The 20224-nt window shown below is 42.0% G+C and overlaps 2 protein-coding genes across 3 annotated transcripts in view; both read right to left on the bottom strand.

Moving 5' to 3' along the window:
• Positions 1-20224, bottom strand: part of RIN2 (Ras and Rab interactor 2) — a 91787-nt gene that overhangs the window by 8407 nt on the left and 63156 nt on the right. For both annotated transcript variants that reach the window (XM_061587784.1, XM_061587791.1), the window contains 2 exons: positions 4061-4366; positions 1825-1956 (listed from right to left, as the gene is read on the bottom strand). In XM_061587784.1, the coding sequence (XP_061443768.1) occupies positions 1825-1956; positions 4061-4366 (438 nt within the window). The remainder of the gene's footprint in view (positions 1-1824; positions 1957-4060; positions 4367-20224) is intronic.
• LOC133388989 (class I histocompatibility antigen, F10 alpha chain-like) lies at positions 12697-13843 on the bottom strand. Its single transcript, XM_061635764.1, has one exon. It carries the CDS (start codon positions 13801-13803, stop codon positions 12712-12714), a length of 1092 nt encoding a protein of 363 aa, XP_061491748.1. The 5' UTR covers positions 13804-13843; the 3' UTR covers positions 12697-12711.

The raw sequence follows: 20224 nt of genomic DNA, 5'->3' as shown, positions 1-20224 counted from the left end.
GATCAGCGTGAAACTAGCATGCTCATTGCCATGGCCTTGCCTCATGTGTTCACAGCACACATAATCAGAACGCCTGAAGAGAGCTATAGCCACTGAGCTACACCAATCACCTCTGTGGCCAATTAGAGCTGTTCTGTGCTTCTGCTTTGTAGCCATCACACACTATTGTCAAGTATAGCCCAAACATTACTAGGATCATATTACTGACACAAATACTCTGATGTTTGGTATACACTCAGTCCCACTGTACTTAAAAGCTCTTCCACATGAAACAGAATTCTGCTCATGCCCACGCCCACCACTGCCACCCAGGATTTCTGGAAAAGACAAATACAATTTGTTACAAATAGTAACACAGAAAAAACTGATGCAGTTTGAAGGCCAAGGAAGTATCAACAACCAGCTGCTTGGCCAGAAGCTTGGCCTGGTTTGTTTTTGTTTTGCTGTTAGAAAGAGAAGTTCGTTGCCAGATTTAACTTCTTCAGCATTCTTTTGCTTTCAGCTGCCCCAGGAGGAGAGGCGCTTCTGGAATCCTCCACTATTGTAGGCTTATGGTGAGCCAAAGAACTGCAGATGTAGGGCAAATTTCAGAGCAAAATGCCACCAAACTCTTTAGAAGAGAAGACGAATTCTAGGTCCTATTTTAATATCTTTTTTATTCCCGTCACTTACTCCCAAGTGACATAAATGGAGTCAAGATGAAAGTCTAATAATAAAACCAATTTACATATTCTTCTCCTACATGCATGTCAGACAGGGTATATTTTTGGTTGCCGTGACTACTGTGTGGTTTCCCAATCCATGCCTTTTCTGACACAAAATATTAACGTGTGTAAGAAAACATTACATATGCAGCATTCTTAAAAGGGTTTCTAGTATAGCAAAGTGATCAAGGAGATACTTCTGTTGCCATTCTTTAGTTCCACCACTCACTCCCAGTTGTCTAGCATATCACTTCTGGCCAATGTGCTGGAAGCAATTTTGAACCTGATAGCAGAGGATGGTCGAGTTTAGCGTTGAGAAAGGAGTGGTACAAATTAAGGTTGAGCAGCACATACAAATGTAACAGATTATTGCAGTGGACCAAGCTGTTTCCAATAATAAATATAAATGGAGGCTGCAAGGATTTTTTTTCTTTTTCAATGCACTGCTATGTAGGAGGTGGGAGGACAGTGATATTGGAGTAGTAAGCTATTAAATACCAATGTGAATCTGAAGGAAGACTTGTGGCAATCTCCTTGCTTCTGAAGGAAGCCAATCCTCTAAAACAGATCAGTTATTCCCGAGGCTTATGAAAACTAATTCATAACCTTCCATAATTAAAAAATCTCAGTAAGTTTTTTTTAAAAAAAGAGATGTTTAAAGAGAAAGGCTTTCACACACCTTTTCAGACCCTGCAAAAAGAAGTATGGCCTAATCCATTATACCAAACTAATCTAAGGCTGCAATCCTAACCCCACTTACCTGGCAGTAAATCCCATTGGATTCAGTTGGACTTACATCTGAGTAGAATTTGTTAGAATTATACTGTAAGTTACTACCACCCAAGTTGCTAGGCCAAATGACATTGTCTCCCTTCCAGGGTTACACAAAAACCATATTCATTGACAAAAGTTCCCTCCTCATACTCTCTATGCAGGCAGGAACACAGGGCTTTTTATCTTATTTGCTTGGGGTGATCTTTATGTTTTGTTTGTAGAAATTACTTGATAAACCATTGGCAACAAGTTAAGAGACTTACGGGATTCTTCTCTCTATTCAAGTAAAGTAGAAGTAATCAGATTCCTGGTGGAAGAGTCATCTCAGAGCTTCAAGGGCATTTACCTTCTCCGTGTAGCAAGGATGGGTCCAGGAGCTCCATCATGTACTCAATTTCAACATCTAACTCCAGCATGTCACACTGAGCCACAACGTAGGTCAGCACTGGCAAAAAGTCATCAGCTCCATACATCCTCCCTTGATGGGGGTTGGGGAAGAGCGGAGAGAGAAAATATGGGCATTAATCACAGCCCACTGCCATTTTTTTTTGCATCTTTCCATGTTTAAAAGCTGTCTTCTGCATTGCTGTTTCCATTCAGCTGTATCATTTTAAATTCTTGACAAGTGAATACTGCTCAACCATATATGCTATTATCACATGATCCATTGCTGTAAAATTAATCAAAAGAGAATGTGACTGCAAACCCAATGAAGTTATAGGATAGGAGCACATTTTCATTTTAATATGCTATCACTAGACTGGAGAAGTAGAGTAAGGGATGGAATTGGGCTACAGCAGAGTTATACTTGTAGCACTGACAACAAAATTAGTTAAATTTGTGCTAAGCTTTGTATGCATAATTTAAGCAGTCTTGATTGAACAGTTTCATATTAGCCCAGTAATGAGAAGTTCTTGTGAAGTTCTTGACCAGCTTCATGGCTTACTGAACACTCCTGTGAGGAGCTAGTTCACTCTATTAAAAGTGTGTGTGAATACAATTCTATGATATCCCTGGGAGCTGGGACTCTGCTGATGCTAGTAGCAACATCCCTGTTCCACCTAAAATGATTACTCCTACCTAACTGAAGTCTGCCCAGTACTCTAGGATAGGACAGCAAGCCTACATTACCTTTAGGCAGAGATGTTTTCAGGGCTCAGCCCATTTTCAAATTATTAAGCTAAAATGACACCATATTTTTCATTGCTCTGCACAAACGAGAAAATGCAGTCTAAAGGACAGTTCATTACAAATCAATTTCTGGATCAGATCCAGACCTTTGTAATATAAAAGTATCCCATCCATCTGTGTCAATAACCTGACTGAAGGAGTTCACTGGAAGTATTATTTTTTATTGTGAGAGTTCTCACAATATTGGGACACTAGGCTTACTATTTTAGAAACTCTTCTGCTATATGCAGGTATCTGCCCAGTACCTAGTCCTGGCTAGTCTACTTGCTTTAGATGTTTTTCAGCATCCTCTCGATGGTAACACAAGAACAGCTGCTCGTAGTGGTACTTATTGCATTAATGGCTCAGTTTCCCTGCAACAAACATGGATAATTACTTTCACATGTAATGCAGGGAATTCTGGCAAGTTACGCATGTGTGTGTGCCATTTACAACAGGCAGCACCACACGTAAATTTTGCCATTTAAATTATGGCGCTGTTTGTACCAGACTTTAAGACGAAAGTGTGAACTGGCACTAATATTTGTTGGGATAAGCAAGCTTGCATGCTTTTAATAGGGAGATGTCCCTTCTCGCCAGAATTTGGGGACACCTCTATGCTTGTTTACTGTGATGTAACTTCCTATTGATAGGTGTTATTTCCCTGCTTCTCTTCCTCTTCTTTGTTAAGGGATGTTGTTCTCTTATTAGCATAATTATCCATTAAGGCACAAGAGACAGAAGCCTCTACAGGCTTCTCTGCCGGTCATGGACTAAATCTACTACCTACTTCTATCTTTTCTCTGCAAGCTACAGCCTATGTTTCCTCCATATATGAAAGGTTGTGGGTAAACATTCTTAATACCTTTACCAAAGAAGACTGTCTCTGTTGTTTTTATTCAGTTAGTCTGTATGAGGGGAAGGTGGGCTGGTTAATTCTCATTCCGCTTTACAAAATATATACTCTGCTAAGAAACAGAACTACTAAACTGTTTCTATTTCATTTTAAACCAAACAATATTAGGGGCCATTTCCACACTATAGCAATGCATAGATAATGTTTGAATACACCATTTAAATACAGACAGTTGCTGATTTGTTTTATGGTTTTCATACTATTCAGAAATGCCCACCTATGGTTAGCTAGATTCCCTGTTGCTCTTCCCAACACGTTCAATGTGTTAGCCCCATTCTTCCAGATATCTGCTATATCCATTAGTTCCTGCACCATGCTGGGAACAGTTCAGATATGAAATAAATGGAACCAAAATGCAGGCTATCAGATTAAAAAATCCCAGGTATAAAATAAGGAAAAAGGAGATTTGAAACTCTGTTGGGAGATAAAACATATCCTCATTTCCTCTCCTTCTCCAGAAGCACCCCTGAACCTTTGACCAAGAGCCAGCATTTACCTGAATTGTTCTCCATCACAGTGTAAATCAGTTTGCAGACTCTTAGCAGCAGCATGACTTTCTTTTCAGGGGAGTACATTTTCTGCATGGTCATGAACTTGACTTTAATCTTTTCAACATCGACAAAGTCTGGTGTTGGAACAAACACTCCCAACTCCTGAGGATTCCGCTGTCGGACAAGTTGAAGGTTCTCTTTCAGCTGCTTCCAAGAGCCATCAGCCGTATGGAATTCTTTTAACATCACCTCAACATGGTCCTTGAGGGGCTTCAGGATGCACTTATGCATGGCCTTCTCTAACACCACATCTGGAAAGAGATGGGAAAACTCAGTTCACTATCTAGCCAAGAAACATGATTTCTGCTCTCCTATGGGAGAGAAAGAATGGAAATTAATACTGAAGCCAGAACAATCATTCAGTTAAATTTCCAGAGGAATCTTAATGTCAAAACCAGATTTCCAGATGCATTCTTAACAGGAACAATGGCACTCCTCCCACTTGTGAGTCCTAGAAACTAGTATTCAGAGGCATACTGCATCCAACAGCAGAGGTAGAATATAGCCCTATCCTCCATGAGTTTCTCTAATCCTCTTTTAAAACCATCCAGGTAAGTTGGCGGTCATCCCTATATCTTGTGGGAGATAATTTCATAGTTTGACTATGCACTATATCAAGAAGTTCTTTCTTTTGTCTGTCTTGAATCTTCCAATGTTGAGCTTCATTTCATTAGCTGTCCACGAGTTCAAGTGTTGAGATAGGAAGAAAAGTTGATCCTTATCCACTTTCTTCACACTCTGTATAATTTTATTTTTTACATCTGTCTCATGTCCCCCCGCTTACTCCAGTTCTCCAAAGTAAAAGGCCCCAAATGTTGTAATCTTTCCTCATGGGAGAGTTGCTCCAACCTCTTGATAATTTTGGTTGCCTTTTCTGAACCTTTTCCAGCTCTACCATATCTTTTTTGAGGCAAGGCAACCAGAACGGTACACAGTATTCCAAGTGTGGTCTCACCACAGATTTGTATAACAGCATTATGATATTGGCAGTTGTATTTTCAATCCCTTTCCTAATGGTTCCTAACATAGACTTTGCCTTTTTCACAGCTGCTACACACTGGGTCTACACATTGATATATGCACTACGATTCCAAGGTCTCATTCTGGTCAGTCACTGCCAGTTCAGACCCTATTAGCTTATAAGTGAAATTTTTAGGGTTTTTTCCCTTAGTGAAAGATATTGTGTTACATGTCACTGCCCATCCACCCAGTTTGAAGATATCCTTTTGGATGAATCCCTGAAATTTAGAACATGCCTGGCTGAGTATTTTCCTTGAAAACTTTTAGCGTGCTTTCAAAACTCTTCTAAAGTTTCCACCAGATCAGTTTGTGTCAGAAACCAAAGGCCCAATTTAGATCTAGACACACTCACTGACCTGAAACATCTTTTAAGTGTGATTAAGCTTTAATTTACACTACAAAAGAAAATTAACACTAACAAGCAACAACCAGTGAACACCTGAAACTCAGTTTTGACTTCACAACATGTAGGTCTTCCCCTTAAACCCAAGGAACGCCTCCAAGCTGCAGTCACCACATCCACACTATTCTCTCACCTCTTCCCGGGTGCATACTTGTCCAACTCCATATTCCAGTCCCTGTTCTTTTATTTTCACAGGCACTCAGGAACCATTTTCAAGTGTTTGTTTTCTGTACTTTTGTCAGGGTTTGGTGTTTTTTTAAAAAGTTACATGATGGCAGTGCTGTTGCCATCATTTTAATTCAATGGGCGCTGGTATGTATGAAAATAAAGCATTATGAAATCCTGGTTCCTACTGTCTGTGGTTGTGCACCTCAGACACAGAAACAGAATAAAACTTATGAAAGCCAAACACATTCAACCTCAATGCTACTCTTAACAGTATTCCATCCTACTCCCCTAATTCTATGGAGAACAGTGAACAGCCCATGTTCTCACTCATGGCATGGGCTCCCCAATCCATGGCAATATCTGCTGTGGGGAGAGAGAGGACTGTGGTAGCTGAGGGAGGCAATTCCGTTTCCCTTGAGGCAGAAGCTAATTGCCAAGGATGGCCGGACCTCAGGTTGTCTGGGCTACTTCCCAGATGCTGCAAAACTTAAACAGGTATATCTCTCGATGGCCACAGGAGAGAGAGAGAGAAAGGCCCATAAGTTGGTTTAAGTTATGCAACTGTCCTAATGTTCTTAGCAGAGGCATAAGGTGATCCCCCCCAAGACTGCAACTATGCAGTATGGCAGGATAGGGGCTGCCCAGCAGATATAGGTAGCTACTTTAGCAGGAACCTGCTCTTAACCTAACCACATGGCTAAGCATTTATTAGTTATAAATAATCAAGTTGTGGCGAAGTTTTAAACTTGAAATCAGGGTCTGTCTCTTTCCTGCCTGCCACTACTACTTTTTTCCTCCTCCTCTTACACATGGGACGGTGAACATGTTTAAGAGATAAAACAGAGAAACATAACCTTTACATTTCAGGGTGTGATTGGTTGTTGTGTCATGTGAACAATCATACAAGCATTTCTAGCTGGCAAACTCGTATTGTTGAAAAATTTGTGCTAGGCAAACTGTATTTTTACTGGGTTTTTTTTGGTGGTTTATTTTATGTGGAAATTGTTGGCAAAACAATTTTTTTATTCTGTAAATGTATGATTATTGCACATTTATAGAAATTATTTGTGCACAATGTTTGTAACGCCCCCCAAAAAACCCATGCATGAGTAGAAAAAAAGACAAAAAGACAATGAAAATCAGTTACTAGACTAACAATATTCGTCTACTATGAGTACTCCATGCTCTGGTAACTTCCAGACTGGATTATTACAATGCGCTGTACGTGGGGCTGCCCTTGAAGATGACTCGGAAACTTCAGCGGGTCATAGAATCATAGAACAGAAGAGTTGGAAGGGGCTCATAAGGCCATCGAGTCCACCCCCCCTGCTCAAGGCAGGAATCCAGATTAAAGCATACCTGACAGCTGGCTGTCCAGCTGCCTCTTGGAGAGACCACCACCTCCCGAGGTAATTGGTTCCATTGTCGTACCACTCTAACAATTAGGAAGTTTTTCCTGATGTTCAGTTGAGATCTAGCTTCCTGTTATTTGAGCCCATTATTCCATGTTCTGCACTCTGTGATGATCGAGAAGAGATCCTGGCCCTCCTCTGTGTGACAATCTTTCAAGAACTTGAACAGTGCTATCATATCTCCCCCCTTAGTCTTCTCTTCTCAAGGATAAACATGCCCAGTTCTTTCTCTTCATAGGGCTTGTTTCCAGTCCCCAGATCATCCTTGCTGCCCTCCTCTGAACCTGTTCCAATTTGTCTGCATCCTTCTTAAAGAGCAGTGTCCAGACCAGGACGGAGTACTCAAAATGAGGCCTAACTTGTGCCGAATAAAGAGGAGTTATTACTTCATGAAATTTGGAAACTATATTTCTGTTAATGCAGTCTAAAAGAGCATTTGCCTTTTTTGCAACCACATCACACTGTTGGCTCATATTCAGCTTGTGATCAACAGAATTGCCAAGATCTTTCTCACATGTAGTATTGCTGAACCAAGTATTCCCCATCTTATAACTGTGCATTTGGTTCCTTTTTCCTAGGTGTAGAACTTTGCACATCCATGTTAAACTGCATTCCATTGTTTTCAGCCCAATGCTCCAGCCTATCAAGATCCCTTCGAATTTTCTTTCTGTCTTCCAAGGTATTAGCGATCCCTCCCAATTTTGTATCATCTGCAAATCTGATAAGCATTCCCTGCACCTCCTCATCTAAGTCATTAATAAAAATGTTGAAGACCAATGGACCCAACACCGAGCCCTGAGATACCCCGGTTACTTCCCCCCACTTTGAGAAGGAACCATTGATAAGCACTCTTTGAGTACGATTCTGTAGTCAACTATGGATCCACCTGATAGTTGTTCCATCCAGCCCACATTTAGCTAGCTTGCTAATCAGATTATCATGGGGCACTTTGTCAAAGCTTTGCTGAAGTTGAGAAATATTATGTCCACAGCATTCCCACGGTCTACAAGGGAGGTTACCCAATAAAAAAATGAGGTAAGATTAGTCTGGCAAGATATGTTCTTGATAAATCCATGTTGGCTTCTAGTGATCACTACATTGTTTTCAAGGTGCTTACAGACTGGCCACTTTACAATCTCCTCCAGAATTTTCCTAGGGATTGATGTCAGACTGACTGGTCTGTAATTTGCAGGTTCATCCTTTTTGAAGAAAGAGACATTACCCCTCCACCAGTCACCCGGCACTTCACTCATCCTCCATGATTTTGCAGAGATAATAGACAGTGGTCCAAAACGCAGCAGCCACATTACTGACTGAGGTTGCTATTAAATCTCATACAACTGCTGTTTTAAAACAGATGCACTGGTTGCCAGTTCATTTCCGGGCTCAATTAAAGGCGCTCACACTAGTGTTTAAAGCCTTAAACGACTTAAGTCCCAAATAACTGAAAGACTGCCTCCTTACCTACAGACTCTCTCGGGTGTTGAGATCAGCAGAGGGGACCCCTTTAGTTGTTCTGCCACCCTCAGAAGCTAAGAGTGGTGGTGACCCAGGAGACGGCATTCTTTGTGGCAGCCTCTACATTGTGGAACTCCTTCCCCACAGAGGTGTGTCTAGTGACCTCACTGTGCAGATTTAGGTGAATGCTGAAGGTGCACCTCTTTATCATGGCCCTTGACAACTGAGATGTTTTGGGACCCACCCTATTTTGTGATTCTGGTCAGTTGTTGTAACCTGCCCTGGGACCTCTGGGTGAAGGGTGAGCAATAATAATAACAATAACAATAGTAGTAGTAGTAATAGTAGTAGTACGGAACAAACATGCAAGCCACAGCAGAAGTAGAATATCCATTTTCAAAATCCTGAAGTGCAGAGTGATGGCTAACCATACAAATAAAACAAAACAAAAACCATGGAGAAATAAATAGAAGGTGTATGTACAATAAAAAGTATGGATTATGGATGAGTGTGCAGATATATGTACTTTCCATGACAATTCAAACAAACTACTCATTTGAAAACTGAAAGATGGGGCAAGCACAGCAACGCACATCTCTCATAAATATTAAGGGATTTGTTATGAATCAGTTCATAACAAATAATAAAATAGCACACACCTCTTTAGGACTGGAGCAACGCATTGGTGTGGATGGAGGAAGTGACTCCACAGCAGGAAGCACGTATGACATGATACACAGGCTGCAAAGCTGGAGTTACATCAGGCTGGGAAAAAAACGCAAAATATATGCCTGTATTCAGCCAAAGATAAAGCAACCCAGCTATGAAGTCACTAACACTGAAAAAAGCATTGGGGTGACAGAGTTGTACTTAAAAGAAGAAAATTGTAAACAGTTCCTTTTGTTTTGACACTATAGCTCTAAAAAGCCATCCTTCCTTCCACCTCCCACAAACTGCTCCGCAGCTGAAATCTGTGAACTAAAGGCAACACTGTTTCCTAGATATGAAACAACTATGCACAATACAAAGTCAATATTTGTAGCCTTGAAGTAGTATTTGCATACCTCAGCGATAACCGCAGAGGAGGCCCTTTATCAGTTGTGCATAGCTTGGCTCCTTTTAATCTATTTTCTTCCAAAATTCCTGTTATCTTCTCCCAAATTCAGGGCTCAGCTTTACTGTCTCTCCATTGGCAAGAGGCAAACTACCTCCTGGTCCAATCAGTGTCATGTGAACAGTAGCAAGGTAGATGGCAACAACTATTTACCATTTGTTACTGGGTGGCATATAAATATTGTTAATAAGTTGATGGTTCTAGGCACTATAGGCACTAGACGTCAATTTTTTTTACACAGTCCTATTGCCATATTTGGAAAGCCCTTTGCTGGACTTTAGTCAATGCTATGGGTTTATTAGAGCCTATGCATCCCTTCTTTCCTCTTTTTTGGCATGCCTGATTACTCCTGAGGGTGTCCAAGGAGCGGCAGCAAGATGTAAATGTCAGACAACTAAGAAACAATGACTGCTTTGCTATCTAATTCAACCCATACATGAGGAAATTTGCTCAGAAAGCACAATAGAAATGCCATCTAATTTCAAAAGAAAGAATTTAAAATAAAAATAAGGAGACTAGCTAAATGGAAGTTTAAAGGAAAAGTCAGGAGGGTCACATTACTTCAGGGTTCGTGGAATTTATTTAGAACTACTCCAACAGAAACTCTGTTAATGTGTAAAATAAAGAAAGACAAAATAAAGATATAAACAAGTCCAACAGGGATGCTAACATGGCTTAAGAAAAGTGTCAAGGAAGCTTTCAGAATGCAACAAGGATTTCTTGAAAGTGGAAATCCTACCCAAATGAGGTGGAAGAAGAGCATATGCTCAGGCAAAATGTATGTAGGTTGACAACTTACAAAATAAGTTGCTGGGCCTGAATAACAGATACCTCAGAGTTCTTTAAAAAGGAACACATTACATGCAAAACCAACAGGACACAGACACATCGCTCCATAGGCCTTCCACTATATTTGTCTGTAAATTAACATACTCTATGGTTTAATTAATATTTAATTTGCATATCTGTACTTTCACAGATTATCCAAACCTGGCTTTGGCTTAACAAGCAGATCCAGACCCTAAATATATTTACCGGGAAGAAAGTCTCAAGTATGCCAAGGATTGCAATCTTTTAAGTATTTTTAACCACCACATACCTCTCTCAAACTTTATGACAGAAACTAACTAACTATACAGGAAATAATAGTTGTCATTGATAAGTTTTAATTAAGTAGACTGACTTAATTAAAGCTGTCTTTAGACCTCCTGTTAGCCATCTGAAAGTGGAAAGAGGAAGTGCTTTGACAGGGTGAGCAGTTTCTCTATGACATCTGGAATGCCCATCTGCATCCTGTACTGAAACACTCTTTTGCAATTGTTTGCAGCAGCACAATATTTGAATGAGCAGAACATATTTGAGTAATCTGCTGTCATTAAAAGGAACTCCAATTTCACCTTATTTATTTAAAATATTTATATACCACCAATCAGAGTGGGTGATTATTTTAAAATGAAAAATAAAGTACTCAAATATTTTGCACACAGTTGGCACTCAATTGCTAATATATGTCTCAGTGAATTTTGCCACCTAAAATCTTACCAACTATTATACAACCACAGAATTAAAGAGTGGATAGTCACCCTTTTTTCTTTTTTTTAAAAATCAACAAACATTTGACGTTTTGGATAAGCTCTTTTGAGCCACTTTCATATTTTTCCACTCCCAGTGCTCAGGTGCTTGCTTTCCAGTGAGCCAATCTTGGTCTATTATGCAAATATTGAAATTATTGACCTGTAGTTCTACTTAACCAACTGGGATGGTAGTTGTGATATTAGAAGACCAAGGAAGTCTAATGTATGGATGTGACTAAAGATCCCGATGTTTTGATTCATTTTTGGCCATTTTTACACATTATAGCTAGCTGTCAACTTACATCCCCAATGGCCATACATTGCTGTTGTACCCTGACAGCAACATATTCAATGCCAGTAAATGTGTAAACATCACATTTTTGAACTATGGTACATATTAGTCTCATTTGATGATTTATCATCAAGCATAAATGTGCTGTTACTGAAAATAAGATGAAGAAGTTGCAGGGTAATGACCTACAATTCATAAGCTCCCTATGAACTCATTAGAAATACTCCATTCTGTCAGTCTCACTCCCATTTCTTATCTGCAGATGATAACAGTACTCACTTACCTCTACAGTGTCTTCTACACTATACATCTTTCTAGCCTATATTCAGTTGATAGTTTGCCCTATCACATCAACTCAGAGCAGTACAGTATTTTAACATTCCTCCTTGGTTTGCCTCCACTCCTTAATCCACTACATTTCTCCCTACAACCTGTACCATCCATTCTCGTTCGGAGGGGGGGAGCACTGCTTCTCCCATCCCAAACTGTTCCCCGCAGAACCTACAACAATATCCCCCTCTTCCCAAGTCAAAATGAAGCCACCTGCCTCAACCCAACTGAAAAATGTGGATATCTTCCCTGTCACCCCAAACATTACCCCTAATGGTCCTTCCAATGGCCAGGACCCTTTGATACTCACCTCCATTGAAACAGTTGAAAGAATCAAAGCCAAGATTGCAGCTGGAGCAGCTGGTGTCATGCAGTCCTCAAAATGAAGTTATGTCTCCTCTCTTTATAAAGAGACTTAGCACTTTGTATTGAAGTTTAGTTTTGGCAAATTTCATTCATTTGATCTAATGAAAGCTAAGTCATAACAACTTTTTAAAATGACTGCATCTTGTGCCCACAAGAGCTGTTTTGCCTCTCGAGTAGGGTCCCCATTATGAATTTATTTATTTATTATTTATTTATTAGGCTTATATCCCGCCCGACTAGCGATAGCTCTCTGGGCGGTGAACAGCAAAAAAGTACAATAAATACAGTAAGAAAAACAATACAGTGCAAAAATTCAATTAAGTTATAATAAGTTAAAAAGTACAGTTAAAATGCTTTGGGAAAGAGGAAGAGGATCCATTCTTACTCTCTCGCCTCTCGCACTGGGAGCCCTGCTGTCTGCGTTGTGCTGACATTGTTGCTCATACTGCTTTGGGGCTCCTAGATGGCCAGGTTGCTCCCCTTGCTGGAGTTGTCAGACCCTTGGTTGTCAGACCCTTGGCCACTTGTTGGCGCTTCTTTGAATCCTGACTGCCATTTTCTGTACAACATGATCCCAGCAATTGCAGCTGCTCCCAGCAGGATGGCCCCCAGAACACACCCAATAATGGGTGCTATGTTGGAGGCAGGCTCCTCCCAGGCCACATCCAGAGGCTCCTTTAGGCCGTCATGCTCCACATGACACTGATAAAGGTCCCTGTCCTTTGGGTTGATCTGGATGCCAACCAAGGCATGGTAAGTCCCGTCTGAGTTGGGGGCGACGAGGCCACGGAAGGTGCCCTCCTCCCAGACCTCCCCGTCCTTCCTCCAGTTAGCATCGATCTCCTTGGGGTGGAAGCCGTGGGCTCGGCAGACGAGGGTCTCCATGCCATCTGAGTGCGCCTGGCACGTCACCTTCACCACTGGTGGCTCTGTCCTCTGCAGAACCTCCTTCCCGTTGTGCAGGTAACCCTCCAGCCACTCAATGCATTCCTCCTCCAGGGAGGCCTTCCAGTGCTGGGTAAAAGCCCTGTCTCTATCCCACGACCTCTTGGTCACTTGGGCCTCCGGCTGGGCCGCCGTCCAGGTGAGGGTCTCCTTGTCGAGGCTGAGGAAGTCCCTCCCGTTGTAGCTGTGCTGGATATACCCTCCTCTGCGCCCCTCTGGGCCCACCTCACAGCCATACATGGTCTGCCAGGTGTGAATCCCTCTAGTCTGGTTGAAGCGATTCTGCAGAATTACCAAGTTCGCTCTGAACTCTGGCTCTTCATTTTGCAAGATCTGGGTCTGTCGCTTCCCATAATCGGCTCTCTCCTTCTCCATCTCCTTCATCCAAGAGACTGATGGCAGCACTTTCTTTGTGTAGCTCTCATAGTGACCAATGTGCTGGTCATCCACATACCCCCCAGCAGTGAACTGAGGAAGTCCCTGGCCAGGCTCTGATACAGTCGTTAAGAATACAAGAAAGGAGTGGGAGGAAGTGCCAGAACAGTCCCCCAGCAGGAAGGCAGCAGGCCCCAGCAGGAGCAAAACGGGCCATTGAAGCAGCCCCATCGGCTTCGGCGGAGCCCCAAAACCTCGTGTTGTTCTTGTTGCATACGAAGCCCTTACTGTGAAGCCCTTACTGCGAAGCATTCTATGGACCTCTATCGTCCAGAGGAATGAGATGCAAATGTGCGTGAGCCACATTTAAACAAAAGGGGCAGGGAAGGGATCATGTGATAGATTGGTATTGCCAAAAATCAATTGATTTAAGAAGGAGGAATCATGTTTTCTTCCACAAATGTAGGATGAAAACTGCAGTGTCATAACTAACTGCTGCCAGCTCTTCCTGGAGAAATCTGCCTTAGATTGCCATGTCAGAAATATATCATTATATTTTTAAAATACATAAATAGGGCAGCCTTGGTTTATCTCAAGAATGAAGATCATTGAAAGGTAAATCTGTACAATTACCCTGCATAATACCTAAAGTGAAAGCTTCCAGAAAGATGCAGAAAACAGATTCTGTAACCCACTGGGAAAGCCTGACTTAGCTTCTCCTGGCTTTTTAAATTTTATTTTATCTCTACTCTTGATTATATTGTCAGCTGCCAGCATGAAAATAGGCAAGGGGCACCTGTTGAGGGAGGGGGGAACTAAGAGGGTGGCAGCAATGGTGGTTCCAAGCTGGGAAAAGCTGTTACTAACTCTGGCAAGTGGCCGAGCAAAGGTCTGCTTGATCCATGCACTGGGTACAACATCCATTGAATGTTGCTTCCTAGAAACCTATTGTGGCTGGACTTGCCTTACAATAACACTACATGAGGGCCTCCCTGGTGTGCAAAAATTCAAAAAGGCACAACTGCTGCCACATACAAACATTGCTAATTGCTAGAAAGTCAACTAGCCTTTTTTGTCCTCTTGAAAAGGGGGCATGCCCTTTTATTTGTTATGCAATGTGAGAGCCCACATGCACTGTTGCCAGGTCCCCAGGCCCACCCACAGAGCAAGGGGTGTTAGCAGAAGAAAGGGAGAGAAGTCATCAGTGTCCCTCCATTGGGCATTCCCACTGTTGCCTGGGTGCATGCATGTGTGTCTGTTGGTTCAATGAGCAAGCATGAAGGGAAGGAGCAATGTAGACCTGCTACTGACAGCCTGCAGGCAGGAGACTGGGAGCTTGAGCAAAATAGAGGGAGTAGGTGAGCAGGATGAAGGTGGCCTGTGAGAAATCCACACCCACAACTAGAGATATTTGGGATGGCCTGCCGAAGAGCACAAGTGAAGCCTGAAGAGGGTAAAAACAGGTGGAACTCACCACATAAGAAATCCCTCCCTCCTCAGCTTCAAGCATGCAAGTATCTGGAGCAGGAGCAAGGCCTTTGCATGTGTGTACGTTAATGCACGCATGAAGCAGCTAATTCCCAAGGAGGCGATAAACTTGTGCCTTGGCTCTATCATTTCAGACCGTAGGTGGAGGCAATAGATCAACTGCTTCTCCTTACCAAAGAATAAAACAAAAATCCCTGCACATAAAAGAAACAATTATGCCAAAGAAAAGGGTAGCCTTCATTTAGCTGACTGAGGCTTACAAAATATCTTTCTGGTCCACAGAAAGGGAAATGAGGAATGGCAAGTAGCCTTAAAATACCCCAAGGAAATCTTGATTATTTCATGAACTGATGTTCCTTTGTCCGGGTGGGGGAGGGGATTTTACTTTGGCTGTGGGCTATGGACAAGCCTCCAGCATCATCAATGTTGCCGCCCAACAAGATCAGCCTCAGAAGACCTCCTCTCCGTCCCACCAGTTAAATCAGCTAGACTGGTGAGAACTAGGGAGAGGGCTTTTTCAATCGTGGCACCCACTCTATGGAATTCCCTCCCAAATCACATCCGCCATGCCCCCTCCACAACGAGTTTCCGCCGGACCTTGAAAACCTGGCTCTTCAGGCAGGCCCTTGGGGTGGGTTAGGTTTTAGTGTTACTGCTGGAATTTTAAGGGTTTAATGTGAATTGTATGTTTTATGTTGTGCGGCGCCCAGAGTGGCTGGAGAACCAGCCAGATGGGCAACTAATAAATTTAATAAATAAATAAATAAATGGATCACAGTCTGGAGCACTATGTGCTTCTGTACATTTTAAATCCTTCAGCAAGTATTTTAGTTTCATTCAGCTGAAGTAACCAGGAAACAGCAGCAGTGGCTCTACAGGGTTCACACAGGGCTCTTCCCCAGACCTACCCGGAGACTGAACTCAGAACCTTGTGTATGCATAGTATATGCTCTACCCCTGAGCTATGGTCCTACCCAAATCTTGGAAGATTACTTTTGAAAAGTAATAATTTACAGTTACAATTACATGGCCCAAAAAAGTGGTAATTACCGTTACAATTGCAATTGCTCTGAAAGTAACTGATTCCTTTTTCTCAAAAGTAATCACTATAATAACATTTCAGTTGCTTTTTTAAAAAAGTGCCTACAAGGTGCTGGCCTTGGCTGCTGCACATCTAAGTAGCCTAAAACAACATTAAAAATAAACACACACATACAGAGATAGTAGAATAATTCTTTTTATCCATAAGATAGCAATGGTGATATCTCTGCTGGTAAGGGTGGTGGGGAGGGAGGCAGAGGCCACTACTCAGATCTTTGCACGTCAAACCAAGTGCACACACACACACACACACTCAGCCAGCAAGCATCATCTCTCTCACTTAACCACCTCCCAGACCCTGCCCTGCCCCCAACTAAGGGACACTCACCCAAGCAAACATTTTCCCCTGAGATGCAAAAAAGATAAAATACTGTAAATGCAGCACAGTAGCCAGAGAGGGTGGTGGAGGCCACTTTGTGTGCCAAGGGCAAACACAGTATCCACACACCCACACACCCACACAATTCACCTCCACAATTCTTTATCTCCATTCTGCTGCTGCCTCCTTCTCCTCCTTTATCCATGTTCTTGCCCTCCGACTCCATTCTTCTCCTTCCATTCTTTTCCCTCCACTCCATTCTTCTCCACCACCATCCATTTTTTTAAACACTTGTTTTCTCCACTCCACCCCGTCTCACTCTCCATCTCCTCCCTCATCACCTCCTACCCACCCACAGAGCATGAGGGAAGAGCGATGCTGCGCAGAAGCCCAGTTTGAGGCACATGATTTTCATCCACAAATTGGACGAGCAGAAGACTTCCCCTGCTCCCCCCGCAAGTAATGCCCAAAAGTAATGCTGGAAACATTACAATTACTCCACAGAAGTAATAAAATTACTCCCAGTTCTATTACAATCAAAATGTAAAGGAATTACCCACTCATTCCTCAAAAAAGTAATTAATTACAAGTAATTCATTAGTTGTAACAAATTACTTCCAAGTTCTGGTCCTATCCAAGTTATTCATAGTTAATGTAGAAAAATATATCATGTGCAAACTCGGTATGAAAGCAGAGTAAACATGCAGATATTTTATTGGACAGTATCCACACCACTGCACCTAGCAGCGCTCTATGCCAGGAAGTAATATGTTACTGCAAAGGTCAATTAATCCTAATCCATTGTTGGAAGGAACTGATGTGAATACATAAGAGACTATGGTGTGGTGATGGGGAGAAAGCGAAAAACTTATGTTTAGGCAAGCCTAACCAGATATGTAATTTTATTATGTATATTTGTTTTAATATTGTTGAGTTTAGCTATAGTTGATGCATTTTATTATGTCTACTTTTTATTGATTTTATTGGTATTTTCTTATGAACATTTTATATTGTTTGAGGTAAACAGCTTAGAGTTCTTTCTGATTAAGCAATGCATAAATCTTGTTAAATTCAAAAAAGAGGAGGTTGCATCCAATGCTGCATTCCACACACATAAGGCTCCCCTTCCTCTCCTCAGGAGCCCCCCGAATCTGCCTCTGGAGGGGAAGCTTCACGGGAGTGGAGGGGGACATTCTGTTGCATAAGCAGAAGTTTGTTGAATAAGCAGAATGACAGTGTGATACAATCCAAAGTATTTATTTACTATTTTTCACAAAGTTGCATCATTAGAATAGGGAGACATCTCTAGACATTTAAGACCTGCTGAAAATAATTAAAAAGGCTAGAACACAGTTTTTGGGCTTTGTTTGAAAATCAAATCATCTGGCATATTTAAAGGTCAGCTCTGAGGTAAAATACGTTTTTCCTGCAGTGATTCTTGGTTACTGCACACATGTGAAAAAGGGCTGTCAACTGACTAAAGAGTCTTAGCATGTGCTCTTCCACTGAGCCAACTAAATGTTGATTCTCAGGAGCCAACTAAATGTGACAAGCACCAACATTGTACATTTTGTCAGCAGGTCAAGATGCAGTTTTTTTGCCCAGGCTAAGATGCAGGTTTTTTGCCCAGGCTTTTGGAGGGGTGGGATGAGATGATAAGTTATTTTTTAATACGTTTATTGAATTTTTTCATGTAAAGAACAATACATAAAAATACACAAACGAGGTCTCATTTTTGCGAGATCACAATTAGGATATGAGGAAACTGAGTAGAGGGTAAATTAGACCTTACAAGCAAAATATCCATCCCATATTTAATTAAGGAAGCCTCTCCAAAAATGTCTATGGACTGTTGGTAGTTTCTTTCCCTGAGCTGAGTCGTTGACAAAGGAAAGGAATGGAAACCAAACCTCCTCAAATGTATATAATTTTGGGCAGCCTCTGGCCAGAAGAACTGAGCCAGTAAGCTTTTTGGAAAGAGCCACGGACCAGATCCTGGAATACCAGTTGTTCAGTGTGAAATCAGATTGTTTTCTACCCTCCCACAATCATCATTTGTGCTGCCACCAAGAGGAAATAGATTAAGTCCATGTGCAGCAATTTAGGACCCAGTTGTACTGAGAGTAAAGCCAAGGATTGAGTCATTATTCTGGAGATGTGATTAAACACCAAGTCCCCAAAACTTGCCACATAATAACGATGCCACCACATGTGTAAGAGGGTCCCTTATTCAGAGCATCTTATCCAACAGTTTGGGGACAAAGAAGGATTCATATAGCTTAAATGAACCAGGGTTAGATGGCCATCGATGAATCGCCTTTAGCGAAGCTTCCCGGACTGCCTCCAAAACAGTCTTAAAAGGTCTGCTCCAAATTGACTTCCACCCCACCTCAGTTGTTTCTACTTCCAAATCCTCTGCAGCCCTCCTTTATCTCCAAATAGAATTGATACCAACGTATGGTACATTACCTCTGGGTCTCTATCAGCACTGCCTAAACTCCCTTTCAAATGAAGTGAGTAACCTGGTTCAGCTTCTGTTAATCTTTAAATTTCTGTGCAAAGCTGCAGAGCTGAGCAATGAGAAGCCCTGAGCATCTCACACTGGGGGAGAGAATAAGGAATTGTGAGTGAGATTTGGTACTCCATTTTGAAAGAGATCTTGTAGCTGCAAGCTCATGTCATAAAATCTTTTTCTTCTTTCCAGCATCTGGATTCTATAGAAGATTGCCCTGGTCGTCCACCTCAACCTGGTCTGCAGCTCCAACTCCTGATAACTCCAGCTTCACTTCGGCAAAGATCTCTTTAATCTGATCCCACACTGTAACTGTCAAAGTGCGGCCATCATGGTGGCAGCATTTCTTGGCTCAAGTTTTGATAGACCTGAACTGGCTAACCCCGGCAGGATAAGTTTTCCAGACCACTGAGCTGCATATAATTTTCTTTCAGGGGAAAGCGGGAGAATCTGATGATATCTCTAGGTAGGTTGTTATCAGAAGGACCTGCTCCCAGAGCCCTGTGTGCTCTCTCAATTACCTCTGCAGTCAGCTCTATTCCAGGGCCTCATTAATCCAGGCTACGAAGAAGAACACCATGTCTTGTCCTTCCAGGCCAGATTTCACTCAACAAAAGTAAATATTCTGGTGATGATCTTGGTTTTCTGGATCCTCCACCTTAAGTTGCAAATCGCGTATCACCTCTGACATTTTTCTATCTTTTTCTGATGTTTTCCTCCTTGTTCATAAGCACCGTTATCAGAGACTTGAGATTTTCTAGAGTTTGCGAAAGTTTAGCCCAGTCATTATTGAGCTCCCTGTGGAGCAGTTGAAGGTTATCAGGTAACTGATCACCATCAGCAGCCATGGCCGCTTTGGCAGACTTTGGACTTTTACCCGGCCTTTCTCTATGGTGAAGCTGCTAGGCCCACTTTCTGAGGAGTCCAAGGAATTGTTGTCTGATTCAAAGGGATGGAAACAGTCTCATATCAGCTTGGTTTTGCTAAATCTTGCTGTATTTCCTGAGATCCCACTCTAGTCAATTTTGTGTCGGTTACCTTTTAGGTTATTGTTTTTAGCCTATTTAGGCCTTTCAAGCTGGGGAGCAAAATCCTTACACCTCCATCTTGGTTGCTAGCCAAGCCAGGCCCCCGATGAGATGATATTTTAATCAGGGCCACCTCTTGGTACAATAAAAATAAATATCCCTGGACATAGAAAGCTAGCATGCCAGGGTGAAGGTTAGCCCAGA

This window comes from Rhineura floridana, chromosome 1, assembly GCF_030035675.1.
Source record: "Rhineura floridana isolate rRhiFlo1 chromosome 1, rRhiFlo1.hap2, whole genome shotgun sequence".
In the NCBI taxonomy this organism is placed as follows: Eukaryota; Metazoa; Chordata; class Lepidosauria; order Squamata; family Rhineuridae; genus Rhineura; species Rhineura floridana.
Note: the sequence above shows the minus strand (reverse complement) of the source record. Positions and strands in the feature narration are given on the sequence as shown.